General features: G+C 44.5%; 1 protein-coding gene across 1 annotated transcript; it reads left to right on the top strand.

Moving 5' to 3' along the window:
* Positions 1-458: 458 nt before the first annotated feature.
* PRR14L (proline rich 14 like) lies at positions 459-15,818 on the top strand. The gene is made up of 10 exons (XM_054392906.1): positions 459-736; positions 2,357-2,438; positions 3,568-3,689; positions 7,150-7,187; positions 7,964-8,989; positions 12,270-12,338; positions 13,244-13,412; positions 13,683-13,789; positions 14,772-14,843; positions 15,524-15,818. The coding sequence occupies exons 1-10, from the start codon at positions 482-484 to the stop codon at positions 15,798-15,800; spliced, it is 2,217 nt and encodes a 738-aa protein (XP_054248881.1). The 5' UTR covers positions 459-481; the 3' UTR covers positions 15,801-15,818.
* Positions 15,819-19,084: the final 3,266 nt, after the last annotated feature.

Genomic DNA, 19,084 nt, shown 5'->3' with positions numbered 1-19,084 from the left:
CGTGCATCCCGTGTATAGCCTGTCGGGTGTTTACGTGAGAGGAGCTGCCAGGCACCGCGTGTGATGGATGATGTCACAGGAGGGGGTGCTTCGAGGCAGAAAACATCTAAAGAAAGTTGGTTGGTTTTTTTTGCAGAGATTAGAAATGTAAGAAAATCCCATGATCTCTTTTCCAGTTTTGCAGAAGATGAGGTTGTGTCTGCAGGGAAGTGTTTGAATGGGAGAAAGCCTTCGGGATATGTCTTTGTCTGTGCTCCCCTCTCTTGGTAATGAAGTGTTTGCTCAGATGCTCAAACGTTTCTCCATCTCCTTTCTTCAGAAGGTATTTGGAAGTATCTTTCTCCAGCACCTGTGCTTGAATCTTGGAGAACGAAGATTTTCCTTTTGACCTAGAGATTACCCCAATGTGTGTTGATTTAACACTGCTTTTATTTTTAGAGTAAACTGGAAGGCTCAGGACAACCAATCTGCAGCTGCCCCAATGCTATTATCTGGGGTGGAATCTCTCCTCGATTCTTCTGTGTGTGCTGTGATAGAGGAGTTGTGCACTGGGCTGCCAGAGAGCATCTCCACTGAACTCATGGCTGTTTCGGAGCCTAATGTTGGATTAGATGCAAAGTCTGGAGTATCCATGCCTGTGCTAGGACACAGTGACAGTCTGTCAGCTGAGCATCACAGGACTTCTGCAGCAGAAAACTTTTGCCAGAAGACAGAGGATTTGGGTGATCTGCTCAAGGTGATTTCTCATGGGCCAGCAGAATCCCTTACTGAGGCATTGCTAAAGGCTGGAGACCTTGAAAAGGATGAAACAAACAAAAAAAGAAACTTTAGGAAACTAGACTGTTGGAGTGATGGATATCAGAAAGAAGACAAAGAGGCACAAGTTGCTGAGGATTATCATGCTGAATGCTGTGCCTTAACTCCTGGGGAAAGTGGGTCAGAACAAGTAAGCAAATGCAAAAAGTCCATCCCCATGTGGTATTTGGAATTTGGGGTTAGAGTGACTAGGCAGAGGACTGTGTCCAAGTGATTTACTGTTTCTCATTGGTGTCTTCTGGCATCTGTGTCATTAGCTGCACTGGACTGATGGGTCCAGTGAGGAATCAGACTGCTTCAACAGAGCAGCAGATTCTAGAACATCAAACTCTTCACTGCAATCTTGTTGGCATGGTGTGAGGCAGGGATGGAGCAGAGCACAGGAGAAAGGGCTTCAGAAGCTCCTTGCCCAGTATCCATGGCCTGTGGGTACAGTACCATCATCTCCAGTTAAGGCACCGACCACCAAGTCACAGTTATTTCAATCAGGGAATAGTATTAGAATGCTAAAGGGGGCTCCGCTGGGGTATTTCAGGTTTTAATCTTCATTTTGAAAATCCTGGTTTGTCATTAGAGAGGAAATCAATCTAAATTAGGCTCCTCTTTCAAAAAAAGACTGTCTCCTGCTCACAGCTTCTTTTTTTCTCCTGTCTAGCAAACACTGATAATAAAACTGTTACTTCTAGGCAAAGGCTGCTGAAAGCTGTGGCAAAGAGTAGTCACAAAACTCTGTTTAAAAATTGAGAATTTTGGTGACTTTCATGCTCAGTGAAGTCAGTAAATAATTTTCACACACCCTAAAAGGCCATAGAGGAGAAAAGAAGTCCTGTGAGTGAACACATGCCAGCCAGGAGACAGCTGGGTGAGGTGCCCAGGAGCATGCTTTACACTCCTGGCTGGGTGGCTTTGACTCTGGATTTCGACATCTGGTTGATTTTTTTTTGAAAGCTTGAAATTCAAGTGAATTAAATGGTCCCCAGTCATTCAGTTTTCCAGTGCAAAGTATTTTGGTTGTGGGGTTAGGGTTTGGTTTGGGGTTTCTCACAAGCACACCTACGTCATCTGCTGCTGGGTTTGTGGTTTTTCTGAGGCAAGTAATGGGGGGTGGTCGAGGGCAAGGTCTGCTAAAGAGCAGAGAAAGCACAGGTCCTAGCAGAGGCATGCAGCAGTGGTGTGGGGATGTGAGGTAGGCTTGGGGCTGGGTTATTCTGATTCATGTTTGTGACAATGTGCGTTTTAAAACACTTAGATTATAGCTGCTTGCATCACAAATGTTGATTGCTGCTGAATACATATCTGTTCTGCATGCATGGTTGCTTAGCGGTGAGAGTGGTGACTGATGGGATCAGGAAGGAATGACCAGGGTTGTGCCAACCACTTGCAACCCAAGACTGCCTCTGTGCAAGGGCTGATACATTCTAAGGTTCCTTGGTGGGTTTCTGATTCAAAACTAACCCGACTCAGCAGGGACAGGCCCTGAAACACGCTAAAGCTTTCAGAAAACAGATCAATCCTCTCTGATATTTCTGTCTTGTTTCAGGAGAACCCTCACTTGCAGCAGCATGAGGTGAAGTCTTGGACAATGTGTGGCACTGGGACCGTGGGCTCTCCGAAGAGCACAGGTGCATGTTTAGTTGTATCCCCTGTCTACCCCTGCTTTTCTCCCAGGTTAATTTTGTTGATTTAAAGGTGCTGAGTGATGGTGGGATAACTGATTTGCTTTCCTTCAGAGCAGAAAACTACTACCCTGTGTAGCTAGAACGATAGGAAAACTTCAGCCTCTGCTTTTTCCTGACAGGTGCCTGAAGACCTTTTATGTACAAGACATGTTTTAGTTAGTTACTTCAAATACTTACCTACCCTAAAGCAGAAGGTGGTGTTCACAGCAGATGTTTTGCATTTCCTTCGGTTTCCAAGCTGGATTATCTGAGAGCAGCAATAGCAAGGACGTGAAAAAGTGTGACTCAGTAATTTTTCTAGGGCTTTAAAAACAAAAGTGCAGAATCCAAAGGAAAGGCATAACAAATCTAATTCTTCATTTCATTGTGACCTTCTAGCTCCAAATACTTTGCACTTTGTCTGCATGTACTAGGGATTTTCTTTAACCCTCCATGCTCTCATAACCAAACTTGTACTTAGTTGAGGAATGCCAGCTAGTCTTGGTCCTTAGTAAAAAATAACAAAAAGATCTGCAAAAGTCTGAGCAAATATGTTCCTAGGGAGTTCTGAATAGGAATGTGCTACAGGAACTATCACCTTGTCACTTAGCACCTTCATTATTCTGGTTGGGCCAAATGAAAGCTGCATCATCTCTCTGTGGGTGAATTACTGACAAAAAGCCTTCATTGAGGAAGCAGCAGAGATGGCTGCTAATGCACAGCTGTATTCTGAGCTTTGATTTTACAAATAAGCATGATGATGTTGGCCTGGACTTCCTATCCATTGAGCTGTAGGATCTGCATTGCACCTAGCTTGGTATTAGAGGAGTCTGAAAAAGAAAGGTCTTTGGATGTGTGCAGCTCCTGGGGCATGTCTGTATGGAAAAGGATTGCATTTGTCATTTTAGCATCGTGGTGGGGTGGTTTGTCTTCTAAAGGCTTGCAGCAGAACTGCTAGTGTTAATTCTCCCTTCAGAATTATTTTGGTAACCAACACTGCACACATTATTGTGTGCAATACTGACAGGAACTTAGCTGAATGCGTTCTAAGTGTAGTCCATGCTTCTGATTGGCCTTCTTTGTTCTTACACAGGAGGAAAACAAGCAAGTATTCAGGTGACAGCTGAAACTCTGCCAAAGCTCACTGAAGAAGTACAAGGTATGAAGGCTGATGGGACTAGGATAGTTAGTAAAGCAGGATGCAGGAAGGACAGAGTGAGTAAAGGTCTTCCACCCAAGAGCACTGCCTGCCCAGAGGCAGGCACAGTCACGGCCAGAGCTGGGCTTTCAGGAACCAGCACGTTAGGTTTCCTAGAGCCTTTGAAGGGCATGGACATTGAATCAACCCCAGAGCATCCACGAGAGACAAGTGAATATAGAGGGCTGAGAGCCCATGCTGCCATGCCACTGAGAGCAGGGGGTGATATTGTACCTGCTTTGGAGACTGGAGAAGAAAAGTTACCTGGACAAAGTCCTGGTAGTGAATTTAGTGCACCACTTGCTAATTGCCAGACTTATCAGCAGGATGAAGAAAGCAGTACTCCTGGTGAACCTCTTAAGTTGTCATCAGTACAAAGCTGTAGGACATTCTCCACAGAACCTTCTGAAGTTTTCTGTTCAGTTCTGAAAAGCTTCTGTTATCTGGACTGTAGAAATATGCCACTAGAAAAACAAAGTACTGCAGTCTGTGGAACTGTCACTGAAACCTCCAAAAAGGATCTTCCCAAACCCATCAAAAATCAGGCTCTTCGTGATCATGGAACTGAGTCTCTAGAAAATCAAACATCCACATCCAAACCAGTAGAGCAGACCTCAGTGGTAAGGAGCAAAGGATTATCTAGTGCTAAAAATGATCCAGTTCTGAGTTCTGCTGCTGCATCTCCTGTGGAGTTCTCAAAAGGAAAATTCAAAATGGTCCCATCAGAAGGTTCTAAACTGAAAAAGGACCAGTGGCAATTCTCTGCCAGTGATTTCTGCAGGGATGATGTAAAAACAAGCAGCCTGTGGATGGAAACGAGCAGCATTGCCTGCCCCGGAGCTGAGCAGACAGACATCTGCTTGTATAATGCTGCCAGTGAAATTCCTTCTCCCAGTAGCCACAGCTGTCTGGATTTTAGTACCAAGCCAGAAAAATATTCACCCGAAGCACAAACTTTTCAAAAGGAATCTAAGAGTAATACAACACCAGGAGAGTTGGCTGACAGTCCAGCTGAAGCTACAGGAGCTATTAGTGATGCCGTTTTGTCTACTGGCAAAGAAGCTGATTTGATTTATACACTAAATGTAACTCTACCTCCTGTGGCACAAAAATTAAAAGAACCTCATTGTGAAGAGAGTCCTCCCTGTCCTGCTAGTGAATTTTCAAGCAGGGACAAGGCTCAGGATAATGTACCTGGAAAAGACTCAATTGGTGCTTCTGGAGCAACAGGGGAACAAGGCCCTGAAGTTGTGCTTCATAATGATGAACTCCAGCCTTCAGGAAGTTCCAGGACTTTTTATAACCCCACTAGGACAAAGAAAATTTCCCAAAAGAACATGAAGCCTTCAGCAAGGAATCCAGAGCCTGTGGTCACTGCTCCAGAGAACGAACAGAGTGCCATGGGGAGCTGTCATAAGTGGAGTATAAGAGAGCAGTGTGTAGCTGCCAGCGCTTCCTGTGTTTTATCAGGGAGCATGTGTCTGGGTGATATTCTCCTGAACAGTTCGTATTCTAATGCTGAGGTTGATAAGAACATTGAGGAAAATGGTAATTTGGAAGGAGAGGCTTCAGCTGGATATCACAGCAAGAAGGCAGTCACCTTTCCAGCAGTACACTTCCCTTGGCCACTTGGATCTCTTCCTCCTGAAGATGCCTGCAGCAGCAGAGGTACACATCTGCATGGGCTAAAGGACACAGCAAAACCCAGGTCTTGCTCAGCTTATACTGCAGAAGAGCCTCCTGCTACCTTGGTAAGAGAGGAGGTTTCAAATAAGAACATGGAGGCTGTGAAACGATTTGGTCTTGGTAGAGTAACAGGCAGCAGTGAAATTGTTTGTGATAATTTTGGGCTTTGCAGCTCTGCATTAGGCCCAAAGGAGAGAGAGCTGGCTACGGGTGAGAAGGAAGAAGTGTCAGCACTCCCAGCTAAGCCCCCTGAGTGCACTGCTGCAATCTGGGGCACATGTCCAACACCCAGCATGAGTGCTCAAACATCACAGACCAGCCGAACAGAACAGACCCTCGGCCCAATGCAAAATCCCTGTCTTGCACCTGGGAGGGACTTTGGTGATCGGGTTGTAGGCAGCAAGCAACATTCAGAAAGTTTAAATAAACCACCCACTGGCTTACAAACAATGGCTCCTTCTGTGGAAGGACACAAACTATCCAGTTGCTCCAGGCAAAGTGAAGAGATACTGTTAAAAACGAGAGATGACCTCCCTCCCTTAGGTCAGAAATGTGCAAGAGAAGAGAGTTTGCAGGGACCCCTGAAAGACAAGGCGTTGGAGCTGGACTCTCTAAAAGATGTGAGAAGCAAGGAGCGTTTGGGGTGTGGGGGCTTTGGCAGTCACTTAACTGAAGACAAGACAATCAAACTAAAAGAGCAGGAGAGCAGGTGTGAAAGAGAAAGTAAAGGAGCTCTGGAAGCAAATGCCTCTAGTGACAAACCACACTGCTCACGGCAGTGTCTAAAAGAGCAAGCAGAGCTACTGCTGGCAGGAGACAAACCACAGCCACCTTTGCCAAAGCTGAAGCTGGGGAAGCAGCAGGGGAATACAGTGAATGCCCCATCTTTGCCCTGCTCATCAGCCCAGCAGAGTCCCCCGTGTAAGCCAGAAAATAGCCAAATGCTCTCAGAGAGAGAGAACCAAAGCTGTTTGAGAATAAGACCTACCTTAAATAACTCTTGCCTGCAGTTAACACTTGAGCCTGGCACAGAAAGTGATGCTCAACAGGGTATTGATCCATCCCATCCTGGAAACTGTGACAGCCAGGAATCTTTTACTGGGGCTGGGGTGGATTCAGGAAGCCCCCCAGCTGTGAGCTGGGGAACCTCTGTGCCTGAGAAAGAAAAGCTGTGTGTGACAGCTGAGCAAACACTGACACAGAACTGTGGCTCGGCTTCAGCCAGAGGTTTTAGCAAAGATTCTTCATTGACAAAACCTCTTTCTGTAGCCACGTCTGTTAAGAGAAAAGCCAGCGCTGCTGAGATGCCACCTGCAGGGAGTGACAGGGCAGCTGGCTTTCTGAATGGTGCAAAAAGCTCAAGAGTTTGTGCACACAGCAAAGAAAGCCTAAGAAAAGAGGGGTGTGGTGTGTTAGCTGCAAAAGGCAGAGATGTGACCTTACAGAAAAGAACTCTCCGTGGAGAGAAGGTTAAGAGCACTCGTGTGGAAGAGAAGATGGGGAGAGAAGTAGCTCCCAGAAAAAAGTTGCCTATAGATTCTTTTCCTAGTGTAAAAGATTGTCTAGGACTCTTGTTAGAAGATTCAAAAGAGTCTGGCAGCAAAATAGTCCCTCTCAGCACTGAGAATTGTGGAGAGGTGTTGGATGAAATCCCAAGATCTAACCTAAATAATCTTTCCAAAGAAAGAAACAAGGATACACAGCTCCTAGGCTTGGCAGGTGCCAGCCTGCTTTCAGAAGCCATGCAGGGTGTTCACGCTGAAGCTGCAGCTGATGCAGAGACTTCCCTAGGACTGCAGTGCACGCCTGCGCCCACGCTTCCCCCACGAGTGAGTATGCAACCAGGCAGCTGCAGAGAGTCACCCCCCAGCTGTGTGGGTGGCAGTGAGGTCTGTGTGCCTTACAAACTGCATGCACAGAGCAAAGATCATCTCAAGGGCAGGGCAGGAGGCCAGGACACCAAACCAACTCATTCTGTTTGCAAGGAGCAGAAGGTTTTGGGCTTCAAGAGGCTTGACCAAGCAGAGCAGTTCCAGGCACTTCAACAAAAGAAGCAGCATGGGAAGGTGGAAGTGCATCTGCCAGAGAAGACACAGCCACAGCAGAAGTCAGGGTACCAAGAGAAAGCCAAAATCACACTGCAGCCCCATGTCTTGCACAGTTCTGGGCTATTAGGCAGCTCCTCAAAGGAGCTGGTGACACCAAGAAATAGAAAGCTCCAAGGTCCTTCAGAGGAAATTTTTGCTGTCAGAATCAGTAAAAATAAACAATGTAGCACTTTACAAGAAGTCAAAAGGCCAAAGATTACCACAGATGTTATTAGTTCACAGATAGTGAAGACTCAGGATTCGGAAATGGAAAACCTGAACCTTAATTTAGGGTGTGATGGAATCCCTGGTGCCTTTAGAACTACAAATAAAATAAGAGGACCTCTTCCATTGAAAATACAGCCTGGAAGGACATGCAAAAAGGTTCCCACATTATGTCAGCTGAAAACGGTCAGAAAGCCCAAGCAAATGAAAAGTTCACCTTTCTTTGAGGCTCCCCCAGAAGTCCTCCCTAAGCAGGACAAGACTCTTCTCAAATCTCTGTACTTGCCACATAGAGCAGTGGCAATGGAAGCGGAAGCAGCCCTGAGCTTTGTGTGTGTGCCCGGGCGGAGGGCCAAGAGGTGCAGTTTGTTGAACAGCTTGAAATTTAGGAAATGTACCAAAGAGCCAGCACTGCTGAGCAGGCTGTCTGCCGTGGCCAGCAAGCTGCTGGCACCTGCCAAGGGCACCCATGACTTAGAAGCTCTGTCATACCCTTCGGAAATTCTCCCAGTGGCCGAGCGGTGCAGCCAGCGGAGATCAAAGAACCTATTGGAAGCCTTTTCCTGCATCAACAGGAGCTTACACTCACGCTGGGCTGACAGTTGGTGCACCAAGATGTTCAGCTTCCAGCCTTTGGCACTTTATCCTCTAGAATCTACCAAAATACTTTTTTCAGACTTGAGCCACAAGCCTCTAGCCTCCTTTTTGGATTCCCCGGCTTTCCCAGTGTCTTTTCACATAAAACTGGACTCCAGTCCTGGGCCAGACCTCACAGGGATCACATCCCAGCACTCTGTGCATCACAGACCAGTGCAAATGGCAGCACCACCTTCGGAGTGGACTTTCTCTTTTCTTCTGTCTCAGAGCTGTTCAGGTCCAACAGCTCTGGAGGAAGGTTCCAGTCTCAACGCTGAGCTGGATTCCTCTCGCCCTGTAGCAACCCCCAGGGCTCCTGCCCTTCATCCTGACCATGGAAGAAACGCCGTAGCTGAAAGAAGAGGAGGTTACTCCATGCTTGGCCTTCACACAGTGCTAGCACTTTCTTCCCCTGGATGTTACAGGATTTGGACCAGAAGAAGAAATTTAACCAGTCACATTCCTACCATCCAGAGACTCTTTATGTCACAGTTCGCACAGGGCCTGAAAGGGGCAAGGCACCCACCCTCTGTGGCAGATGACCTCATCTCTTCATTGTCATACTCACTGGGCAGGGCTCTCTCCATGTGGAGCCAGCACGGTCCCTCTGCCTGCCCCTCTGAAATCACTTCTCTCCATTCCATTCCCTGCAAGTGGCAGCCAGGTGTGGTCATCGACAACAGGTAAACCCCATCCACCTATTTCTGAGGTGATGCAGCGGGCAGGCGCTTGCTGCCTTTTGGGAGGGAGAGGGGAGTTATAGCTTGCACATCAGGGTCAGTTTCCCCTGACTCCAGATCTCCACATTCTGCTCCAAAAGTGGCTCAGCATGGAAGATTTTTTTTTTCCACTGTGGAACAGTCTGTTAGCTGAATTGAAATCTATTTGCCTTCACTTCTGTAACCCTCTCCTGTTTTGGCAGAATGGCTAACTCTATTTTCTTCTCCCTTGCAAAATATACACACCATGCATCAGAATATATAAAGCAGAAAGGTGAGCTCCTACTTTAGGTCTATTCAGAGTGGCTGCAGAACAACTGGATTCCTGAGGTAGGAAAGTTTTTTTCAGAGGTCTGAGTCACAAGTGCCACTTGGAACCACTGTAAAATGCTCAATTTCAGGTCAGGAAGAATCTTAAGGGGTGGGGGGTGACATTCAGTTAAATTTTCAGTCATATTCCATGACCGTTCTGTGCTGATTGCAGCCTCTTTATGTATGCTGTGCTTTTTGGGAGCCTGTGCCCCCTGTATTGTTGGCACAAGCAAGTGTAGCTGCAGTTCAGGTTGGAAATTAATTTTTCTGTCACTGGCTATGAGTGGGAAGAGGATTGAAATCTGCTCTATTTAATTTAATTCTGCTGTCCACATCTGAGATCTCTTTACTCACAAACAGAATGAGACAAGAAGTTCCTAGCTCTGTTGCAGGATTTTAGCAAGCCCTTGAGCAAAGACTTTTGCCTTTTGTGCCTCAGTGACTGATTTTCTAGTCTTGAGATTCCTGGGCAATCTCCAGGCTGCTGAGCACTGTAAAAAAGTGATTAATTCTTTTGTTTAATGTGGCAGTCTCTGGAGAACTGTTGAATTTGGCTTCTTCTGTGTCATAGCTTGACATAACCAAAAATCTTGCCAGATAGCTACTGCTGCATTTTGTTGTGTACAGATGGAGAACATACTTCAAAGTTTATCACTTGTTAATAGAAATTCTGATGTCTACCAAGGCTGTGAGTAAGCTTATGTAAGTACTACTCCATTACCAAAGCTGTGAGTAAGCTTATGTAAGTACTGCTCCATGCTGGGAACTGTCTGCACTAGAAGAGTGACTCTGACTAATGGCAGAGTGACAAGTTTGCAGCACATTCTAGGGGACCTGCATTATTTCTCACTCCGTGTGAAGTCAGGATATCAGGCTGAATTTTCCAGTGCTCCAATGAGCACTCTGGAAGTATTTGTACCAATGAACTACAGCTGGAACACACAACTTGAAAATAAAATATTGCTGCTCTTCTCTGAAAACAAAACAAGTTTTTACAACCAACCTCTGTCTGAGGTGAACGTACTGTTTTCTGCTATTGAGGCATCTTACCCAGAGCTGACTTCTGCTCTCCTGTTTTCTCCCATATGTGAGTCTAGAGACTCCTGGGCAGCTTATTACAACATATCCTGTTAGCTAAAGTGTAAGAGGATTGAATTCCTTTATGTAAAGGGCAATTTGAAAACAAATGTTTTGCTATGAATGATCTTTATCCCAAAGGGAAAGAAGCCGAATCAAACCTTATCAGTTCAAGTGAAAACAAAACCCAGAGTTAAAACAGTCTAAAACTCACCTTGTTTTCTCTAAAATCCCTCACAAGGGTGTCTGAGGCAGCCTTAATTCTTCTGCCTCACTCAGATTTTCTTTCAGGTGAAGTTACTGTAGCATGCAGTGAGTTGAAAAGAATGGTTGCAGAAGTTTCAAGAAGTGCAGCAAATAAATTCTGTTCCAGTTAAACAAAAAAAGGTTTGCCTGTAAAACAACATGAAGGCCAAAACCTAATATTTCTGATACTGCACCATTTTAAGCCTCATTTTGCTGAGGATTGGCAGCCTCTTCTCATCAACTAATAATAATATTTGCTTTAAAGTTATTAACAGGAGCAGTGACAAAAGGATAATTAAGTAAATCTCTCTTAAATTTGTGTGTGCTCAAAAAAGCAACCCAAATCTCCTCTGAATTAAGTGTTTGGTCTCTAAATGCAAGCACACAAGCAGTATGTTTGGGGCAGTATGAAAGCATCCTCAGCTCCAGTGTGATAAAAATCTTTGCCTGTTTGGATTAAGATAATTAAAACCAGACAAATTAAAAATTGGCTTCAAGTTCTCTGCAGACCATTTTCTTCTGGAAGAGACTTGTGCTCTTTAAGTTCTTTCAGTAATTTTAGACACAAGGAAAATCAGTAGTTGCCCTGCCTAAAAATCTTCTGTCACTTCCACTAGCAGTAATAAAGCATTCTTGAAATTAAATCTGTTTTCTAATTAATGCTCACTTGGATTAAACATTTCTGCAGTGTTTGGTTTTTTTTTTTCCTCTCTCTGTAGTTTTTTATTATCATTATTGCAGAAAACAGCTCTGAATCTGGCACCCAAGGGTCTGATACACTGTGGATGGAGATGCTGATATGAAATGACAAACACAAGACATGGATCTTTCTGACCTCCTTGTGTTTGGACTTATTGTCTGAGATGCCACCATAGTTGGTTTTCATTTATTTCCTATCACTCTAGTCCAACTGCATCTTCACTGCAGAGCAGTAAAATACATTTAGTCTGGAAAAACAGCAAGTACAGGATTTACTGTTTTATGTCATAAAACCTGGCCCAACTTTAGGGGTTTAATGAATTTTTTTCCATGCTATTAATAGTGTGGGCACAGAAATAATGCTTAATATTAAAGGACTTAAAGCTCCTGTGCTGACATTTATGCCACAGAGTTGTGGTAACCACCAAGCCTTGTGGAATGTTCTTCCAATCAATTAAAAAAGATTGAAGCGAGATTGTGGGGGTTAGAGAAAACAGGCAGCTCATCTCCAACAAATCCTTCCTTTCTCTTGTTCCTGGTGCCTCTGTGCACTGTCTTCTCTAGTAGCCAAGGGGTTTGGTTACTTTAAGAAACTGAAGGTTTTGAATGAGGAATACAGGCTTTCACAGAAACAGTTACATCTAGGCTACTACTGTCTCCCTCTTTCTGCATCTTCCTCATCACTACCACCTTTCAGTGAGAGCAGGGTTTTCCTGTCAGCGAAGCACAGTGGGCTGAATGGCAGATGTGGCTTGCCCTTGTGTTTACTCTTTTATTCCTGTTCTGATATTAGCATTTTTTGTCTTACAGTCCAATTTATATTGATATTTTTTCCTTCATCTTTTTTTATAGCGTAGACCTAATTGCTGTCTGTTTTGGTTTTTTGTTTTTCATTCTTCTTTTGAACCAGCTATGCCATGATACCACACCTACCTGTACAGAGCGTGGAAGCGCTGCAGACTGCAGGTCATGAGATATGGTGAGGCTCCGGGACTTTGATGTTGATTCTGAGTGGTGGGATCATCAACTCTCTCAGAAACACCTTGCTTATGTCAATTTGGCTTTCAGCTTTTGGCACTTCACTCCAAGAATAGTTCTCCAATTAAAATGTTAGTGGAGAAGTGTGCAGGGGCATTAATGCAAACCATGTTACTTACGGCCGTGTCATGCCCCTTCTCATCCAATGAATGTGTGACACTGAAGAAGCAGCTTGTTTCCTTACTTGGATATGTGTTCTTCCTCTCTGAGCAGCTGGACCTTAGCTCCTGAGGCTTCCTTCATCCTCGCTCAGTGTTGGGATGGCAGATAGAAAAGCTATGTTTTAAGTTTACCTGTAAACAGAAAGCATAATTAATAGTGGTGTCCAAGGAATTTGCTGTTAGAGAAGGAGAATTAATCTCTTTCTATCAGTAATTACTAATCACAGAAATATTCAGGTTGGAAAATACCCTCAGGATCACCAAGTGCAACCAAGAACCCCACTCTGCAAGGTTCACCCCTAAACCATATTCCCAAGCACCACATCCAAATGACTTTTAAACACCTCCAGGGTTAGCAACTCAACCACCTCCCTGGGCAGCACATTCCAATTCCTGACCACTTTACCTGAAATAGAGAAGAAAAATGTTTGGCTGTATGAAAGGGACAGGAGTGGGTTTGAAATTGCATGGTAGGTGCACCAGCAGCTCAGTTTCAGGATCAGTGCAGGCTGTGCAGCAGTTGTTGGTTGTGTCTGTGCACTGCAGAAAGAGTTGGGTAGTTGCTGTGAATTCATGGCTGGCTGTGCCCATATTACAATGCAGGAACATCAGCTGGGAGCATGCAGTGCTGTTGCAGCATAGCTTGGGGCTTATTCTCCATATGTGCCTTTGTTTTCTCTTACAGCCTGGAAGCCTCATTCCCTCTTCTGTTACCAAAGCCTTGCTCACTTCCAGAACCATTGCCTTGCCCCCGCAGGCTTTCAGCATCTGAGCTCCAGGTGCATGCCCTCGATGATGCCAGTGTGTCCATCCCAGCCTGTCTTGGATCCCAAGATGACACAGAACTGAAAAAAGTGAGTTCACCTTAGATTTTATTTATCTCAGCTGCTTCGTTCTCCAAAGCTGTGGCTGAGGTAGTAAATCTTAAAGAGTAGGAGAGAAAACAGGCTGCTGGTCTTGGTCTGTGCTGCTGCTTTCTTTTAATTAAGCAGAAAGAAGGTTGCAAACCAAAGAGGAATGTTGATTCTAAAGCTAATGCATACCCAGCATAAAAGGGAATCCTCTGACAAGTGTGGTCATCATTTTCTTCACTTTAACCTTTTTTTTTTATTATTATTTTTAAGACTGAGCCAGAGAAGAGGCCAAAGAAAGTCTCACAGATCCGCATCAGGAAAACTGTTCCTAAGCCAGACCCCAACCTTACTCCAATGGGACTGCCCAAACCAAAAAGGTGAGCAGGATCTTTTGAGTGGACTCACAAAGCTTCTCTTGGTTACACCTCCTGCCTGACAGTGTCATCATTCAGCAGCTGCTTCTCTTTCTTGCAAATGTTCTGTATGCTGCCAGCTGAGCCATGTCTGAGGGTTGCTCCCTTGGCAAGAGCAGACTGACACAGCACTGCCGGCCCTATGAAAGACCGAGAAATTAAATAGGTCTTTGAACATAGCTTTCTCCAAGTAAGAAAGGATAAATAAAGCTTATGGGATAGGAACTGCTGACTGGGGTTTAGGCAAAATATGTCAAACTAAAGCTGCAACAGCATGATTTTCTAAAGAAGAAAAAAGTCCATCTTGCTAAAGCATGCAGTGAAAAGAAGGCAGAGCGAGACAAAGTGATTTGTTGGTGCTAACTGTGTCAGACTTCTTTCTTTGTGGAATATGGTCTGAAGGAAACATTAGTTCTGTGTAAAATGGGTGACCACAGTGGCAGGTATGGATAAAGCTTGTCCTGTTAGTCACCTGGTGTTTTGATGACTCTAAGCCAGAAGTGCCAGCTCTGACAGAATGCGTTTCTTCAGAGGATCAGCTTGCCAAGGAAGTGTCAATAACTAACCTTCAAAATCAGTCTCCAGATGAAATGTTCATGTGCTAAACTGTAATGAAAGCCTTTCCTTAGCTTCCAGAAAGTGACCGGGGAAGGGATTTCCCTTCCTTCATTTGAGCATCACTATCTCAAAACATCACAGGCTGCTAGAAGGAGCATTGAGCCCTGCAGAAATGGCAAGACTTGACCCAGACCCCATGAAAACACTGTGTGAAATGAGGTACTTAAGCCACCTCATTTTTCATTCCACCCTGTCCCCAGTTAGTTAAAGCATAATCAGTGTTTAGGCACAGAAAGCAAGCCATACTTGTTTCTTGCAAAGCTGCTTGTGAAGAGAGGCAGTTTTAAAATTCTTCTTTTTTGATTGATTTGTTCTTTACTTTTTTCAGGCTTAAGAAGAAAGAATTTAGTTTAGAAGAAATTTACACAAACAAGAACTATAAGTCCCCTCCTCCAGCCAGGTTGGTTCTGCTTCCTCATGAGAAAACAAATGTAAATGACTTGGGCAGAGAGAGAAGATTAAAGGGATCTGCAAGCTAAGAAGGAGATAAATTGTTTTAAAATTGCTCTAGTTTGAAGTGGTAGAGAAAGCTAATTGCACAATAAGCCCTTTTGCTCTTTGGGTGGGGATGAGTGTAAGAGAATGTGGACTGAGGCTTTGCAGCTGTTTCACTGTAAGTTTGTAGGGATTTTTTTTTTTTTAATCTACTGATCCATTCCAGCCTCCATCCCAGTACAGGACTTACTCGTTCAAAATTCAAAGGCAGCTAAATGTTCTTTCTAGCACTAAGAATCACTGCCTGCCCATCAAGCAGAGCATGATTATCAGAACTGCTACATTTTAATGTTCCAATCTCTTTCTTCTGGAAAATCAAGATTCTGTAATTGTGCTTTTGAACTGAATTCCAGACGACAAAAAGAAATTCTGCACCAGTTACAAATAGTGTAGCTAGCAATAATGTGCAGTTGTAGGAGGTGAAAGCTGCAGATGAGTTTGCAATACAAGAGGCTGTGGGGGACTGTAAAAACATCCATGTTAGAATTGTGTTTACTTGGGCTGGGAGATCCCCCAGAACTCCTCTCCTGTGAGGTGGTTACCCGCTTCATGACTATTCATGAGTTCTGCCTTTGCTTTCACCAGGAGCTTGGAAACCATCTTTGAGGAGCCCAAGGAGAAGAACGGACACTTCATCTCTGTCAGCCAGCAGAAGAGAAAGCGGATTCTAGAGTTCCAGGACTTTACTCTTCCCCGGAAGAGGAGGACACGAGGCAAAATCAAAGCGGTGGGCAGCTGCACCCGGGCAAAGAGAGCTGCGCCGCAGAGCGCAGAGCTAGATGCTCTTCTGAGTCAGAAGCTAATGGACCTGGAAGCCTTTTTTGCAAAGGAGGCTGAGCAGGAGCAGGCCTCTGGCATCTGAGGGAACTATTTAGCTGAAAATGGTCCAATCAGCTCCTTTAGTGTTTCAGTCCTGCTGGAGGAAATCTGCTGACTTCCTTTGGTGCAACTCTGCCGCCCTGGCCTGGCACCCCACGATCTGGCTCTGGCTGTGGCCCTCTTTAAGGTGCTATTCTACCCTAGTTTTTAAATGCTATTGGAGGGATTCTTTTAGGTCCCTCTTGGAGTGGAACACAGCCACACACAATCAACCAGTCCTTCCCCAGCCTGGAAATGACAGCCAATGTTTGATAAGGGCTACACAGCTCGGGGGGGTGGAGTGGGTGTGTCAAGGAGGAAGCAGTGCAGCGTCAGTGCCTACACCTCTGTACTCCAGATCCTTTGCACACTCGAGTCTGCTGTGGTTCTGTAATGGCTGTCTGGAACAACTTGACAGAAGGGAGGTGGTGTTTGGTTAGGAGAAACTCCAGCAAGCAAATTCTTGATATACCACTAACTTTTTTTGACAATTAAAGTAGCTGTCTGGGTTTGCTTTCAATTGCTTCTTCCTTCTCTTTATTTAGAAGGTTCCTTTGGAGCTTCTGTGCCCTTCCTGGCTTCAGACAGCAGAAGCCCCACATAACTAGACTTTAAAACACTTGCACTTTGTATACCTTCCTTACTTGCTGCATGAGGACACCTTTTAACATGATTGAGCTCAAAAAATGGTCATATTTTAAGAAAAAAATAGTGCCCAGTAGCAAGTTTTGCCAAGGTGTAGAGTTTTTACCCATTTGGCTGATGCCAGCCTCCTCTCTAGAGGCAAAGGTAATTAGCCCATGAGGATATTTAAGCTGCAGGATATGCAAGCAGAGGATTTTATTTAACTGAGTAGAGCTGCTGCACACAGGGACCACCAGCAAAATCTTTCTACTTGATTTTAATGCCAAGAAGAAAATATTTTTTCCATCTTCACTCAGAAATGGCTATTCTCTGTACAGCAGTGCTGCACACAATAGCTGGTGCTGTGCAGAGAGCTTCCTAGCACGTGGAAATCTTTCTCTTTTTTTTCCATTATGCAAGGCTGTTTTCCATTATGCAGCACTGGGCAATTTCTCAGCTGTAGCTTTTGAGAGAAGAGAGCTCCCTTCTGGGCTAACTTCTGTTAAATGTACTTGAAGCATAATTCCAAAAGAATACTAGCTGCAGTTCAGGTCATTCCTGTCCTTTAGTGCCTATGGAAGTTATTCAGGCCAAGCTGTCCTTGCTGGGATGCTCAAATTGAAGTACTCTGCTCTTTCCTTCACTTCTCACTTAAAACTTGCACTTTCTTATTTATCTGCCCACATGACAAAGTTTGTGTTTCCTTTGAAACTGAGACCATACCTAGTGGGTGGGTATTTTTACTAAGTCCCAATAAAAGCAGAGCTGAAAATACTTTCATTATCTTCTGTTGCTCTGCCACTTCTGCTGCTGACCAAACAGAAAACCAAAAATGAACAATCTGTTGAGTTTCAGAGCTATGAAAGCAGAGGAACAGGGGAGAGCTATGACACTGTGTGCCTGAGTTGAAGGAAATGTGAGCTGGGCTTGGCTTGCTCCCAGCTCGTGTACTGGGATCCTTAGAAGTTTACACTCTTGTCTTGGAGGCTAATTATCTTGAATCAGGAGCACTGAAGAAAAGGCAGGGATGTACACTTAAGAATAGTGGTGTTTGGGTTTTAAGAGTAAAATAAGAAGGCAGGCAAACTTTGAGTATATTGAGAAACTCAGCAGCAAGGTCTGGTTAACCTGTGGGGCCTGCTGTAGAAGATTTTAACTGATCCTCTATTTTTATAAAAAGAAATCTCTAAAAATAAAGGTCCACTGCCTTTTAAAAACGGTTTCAGACTTCCCCTGTGCTGGGTTACTGGCTGGTTGGAAGCTGTAGCAAGAGTGAGAGATATATTTTTATGGGTTTCTGCTTTAGAATGGGATTGTCACACAGCATTCATTCATCTTCTGTTGATATGGGAGGCTTCTAGTGCTGTGACACAACTGAGCTGTAACCCTACTGGGGCTTTTGTGGACACACAGACATGGGTGGGGAAGGGAGGAAACTGGGGTCCAGGCAAACTTCAGACTTCTAATTTGCTTCAAAACATGGAATGTGTTGGGTTTTTCTTTTGGGCTGTGGGTTTGAGTTTTGTTTATTTGTTGGTTGGTTGGTTTGTTGGGGTTTTTTGTCTGCTTCCTTGCTCTGTCTTGTTTCTGATTGCTCTGAAATAAAATTTCTTAGCTTTCTTTTTAACAGGGTCAGCAGTGCAAAGCAAAGAAAACTTAGTGGAATTACAAAATGCTAATGCTGTAGCCTAGCTTGACCCAAACCTTAGCTTGTGGAAACCCTGGTATACAGCATTATTCTGGTTTGGTTTAGTACTTGTATGAGAGATATAATTGAGACAAAGCTTCTCCTGCCCCTCTCCAGTCACATTGTGCACTCTTTTCTCATCTGTTTTGCTCTTGTGGAACAGCCTCCCTCCTTGTGGCTGCTGCTTGCACACAAGCAAAAGCTAAGACTTGGCCACTCTGAACTGCTCCTGTCTCAGAGCACTGAAAGACAAGGAAGGGTGCATCTTTGGGGTCAGCCTTAGATGAAGGATGTATACACTTGCCCATCCATAAAGTGAACTCACTCCAGAGAGGATTTTTTCCTGTGATCATGGCAAGACACTGCACATATTGCTCACAGAACCATGTCTGGAGCAGCTTGAGAAGATTTGCAAAGCTGTAGCCATGTACTGTCTTGAAGTAGTAAGTATTGTGGAGCCAGACAAGTCCTTGCTAAATAAGAGGTGAAAGATCACTTCCCAAACAGCTTCCTAGTTTCACCATGCTGGAGCAGCCAAGGCTGCTTAATGTGTGTTACAGCATTTGGAGGGCTGGCCTTGTGCCTGCATAGGCCTGAGCTCTGTTGCCTGCTGGGTCTGAATTTCTGCAAGCAGTGCTCCTTTACTCTGTTTGATTTGAGGTGAGCCTTTGCTGTATTATGTTCCAGGTGCTTTTCTAGAATTATGGATGGTAACTGTGGATTAAAAGTCTACATGATGCTATCAAGTTAACAAATAGCTCATTGAGAATCTGTACACTCATGCCACTAGCTCCCACCATGCTCTTGGCATTTCGTTTCTCTTCAATGGTGTGTGAATCTCAAATTTTACTGTTTCTTTTGTGTGTGTTTTTAATTTATGGAAATAAATTTTTTCTGAGAACCTTTCTGGGTTTTAAGACCTTCCTTAGGGTTGGCTCAGTAAACATTCACAATGGCTCTGTCTTGCCTAGAGTGGG

Source organism: Indicator indicator, chromosome 26 (genome assembly GCF_027791375.1).
Source record: "Indicator indicator isolate 239-I01 chromosome 26, UM_Iind_1.1, whole genome shotgun sequence".
Lineage (NCBI taxonomy): Eukaryota > Metazoa > Chordata > Aves > Piciformes > Indicatoridae > Indicator > Indicator indicator.
Note: the sequence above shows the minus strand (reverse complement) of the source record. Positions and strands in the feature narration are given on the sequence as shown.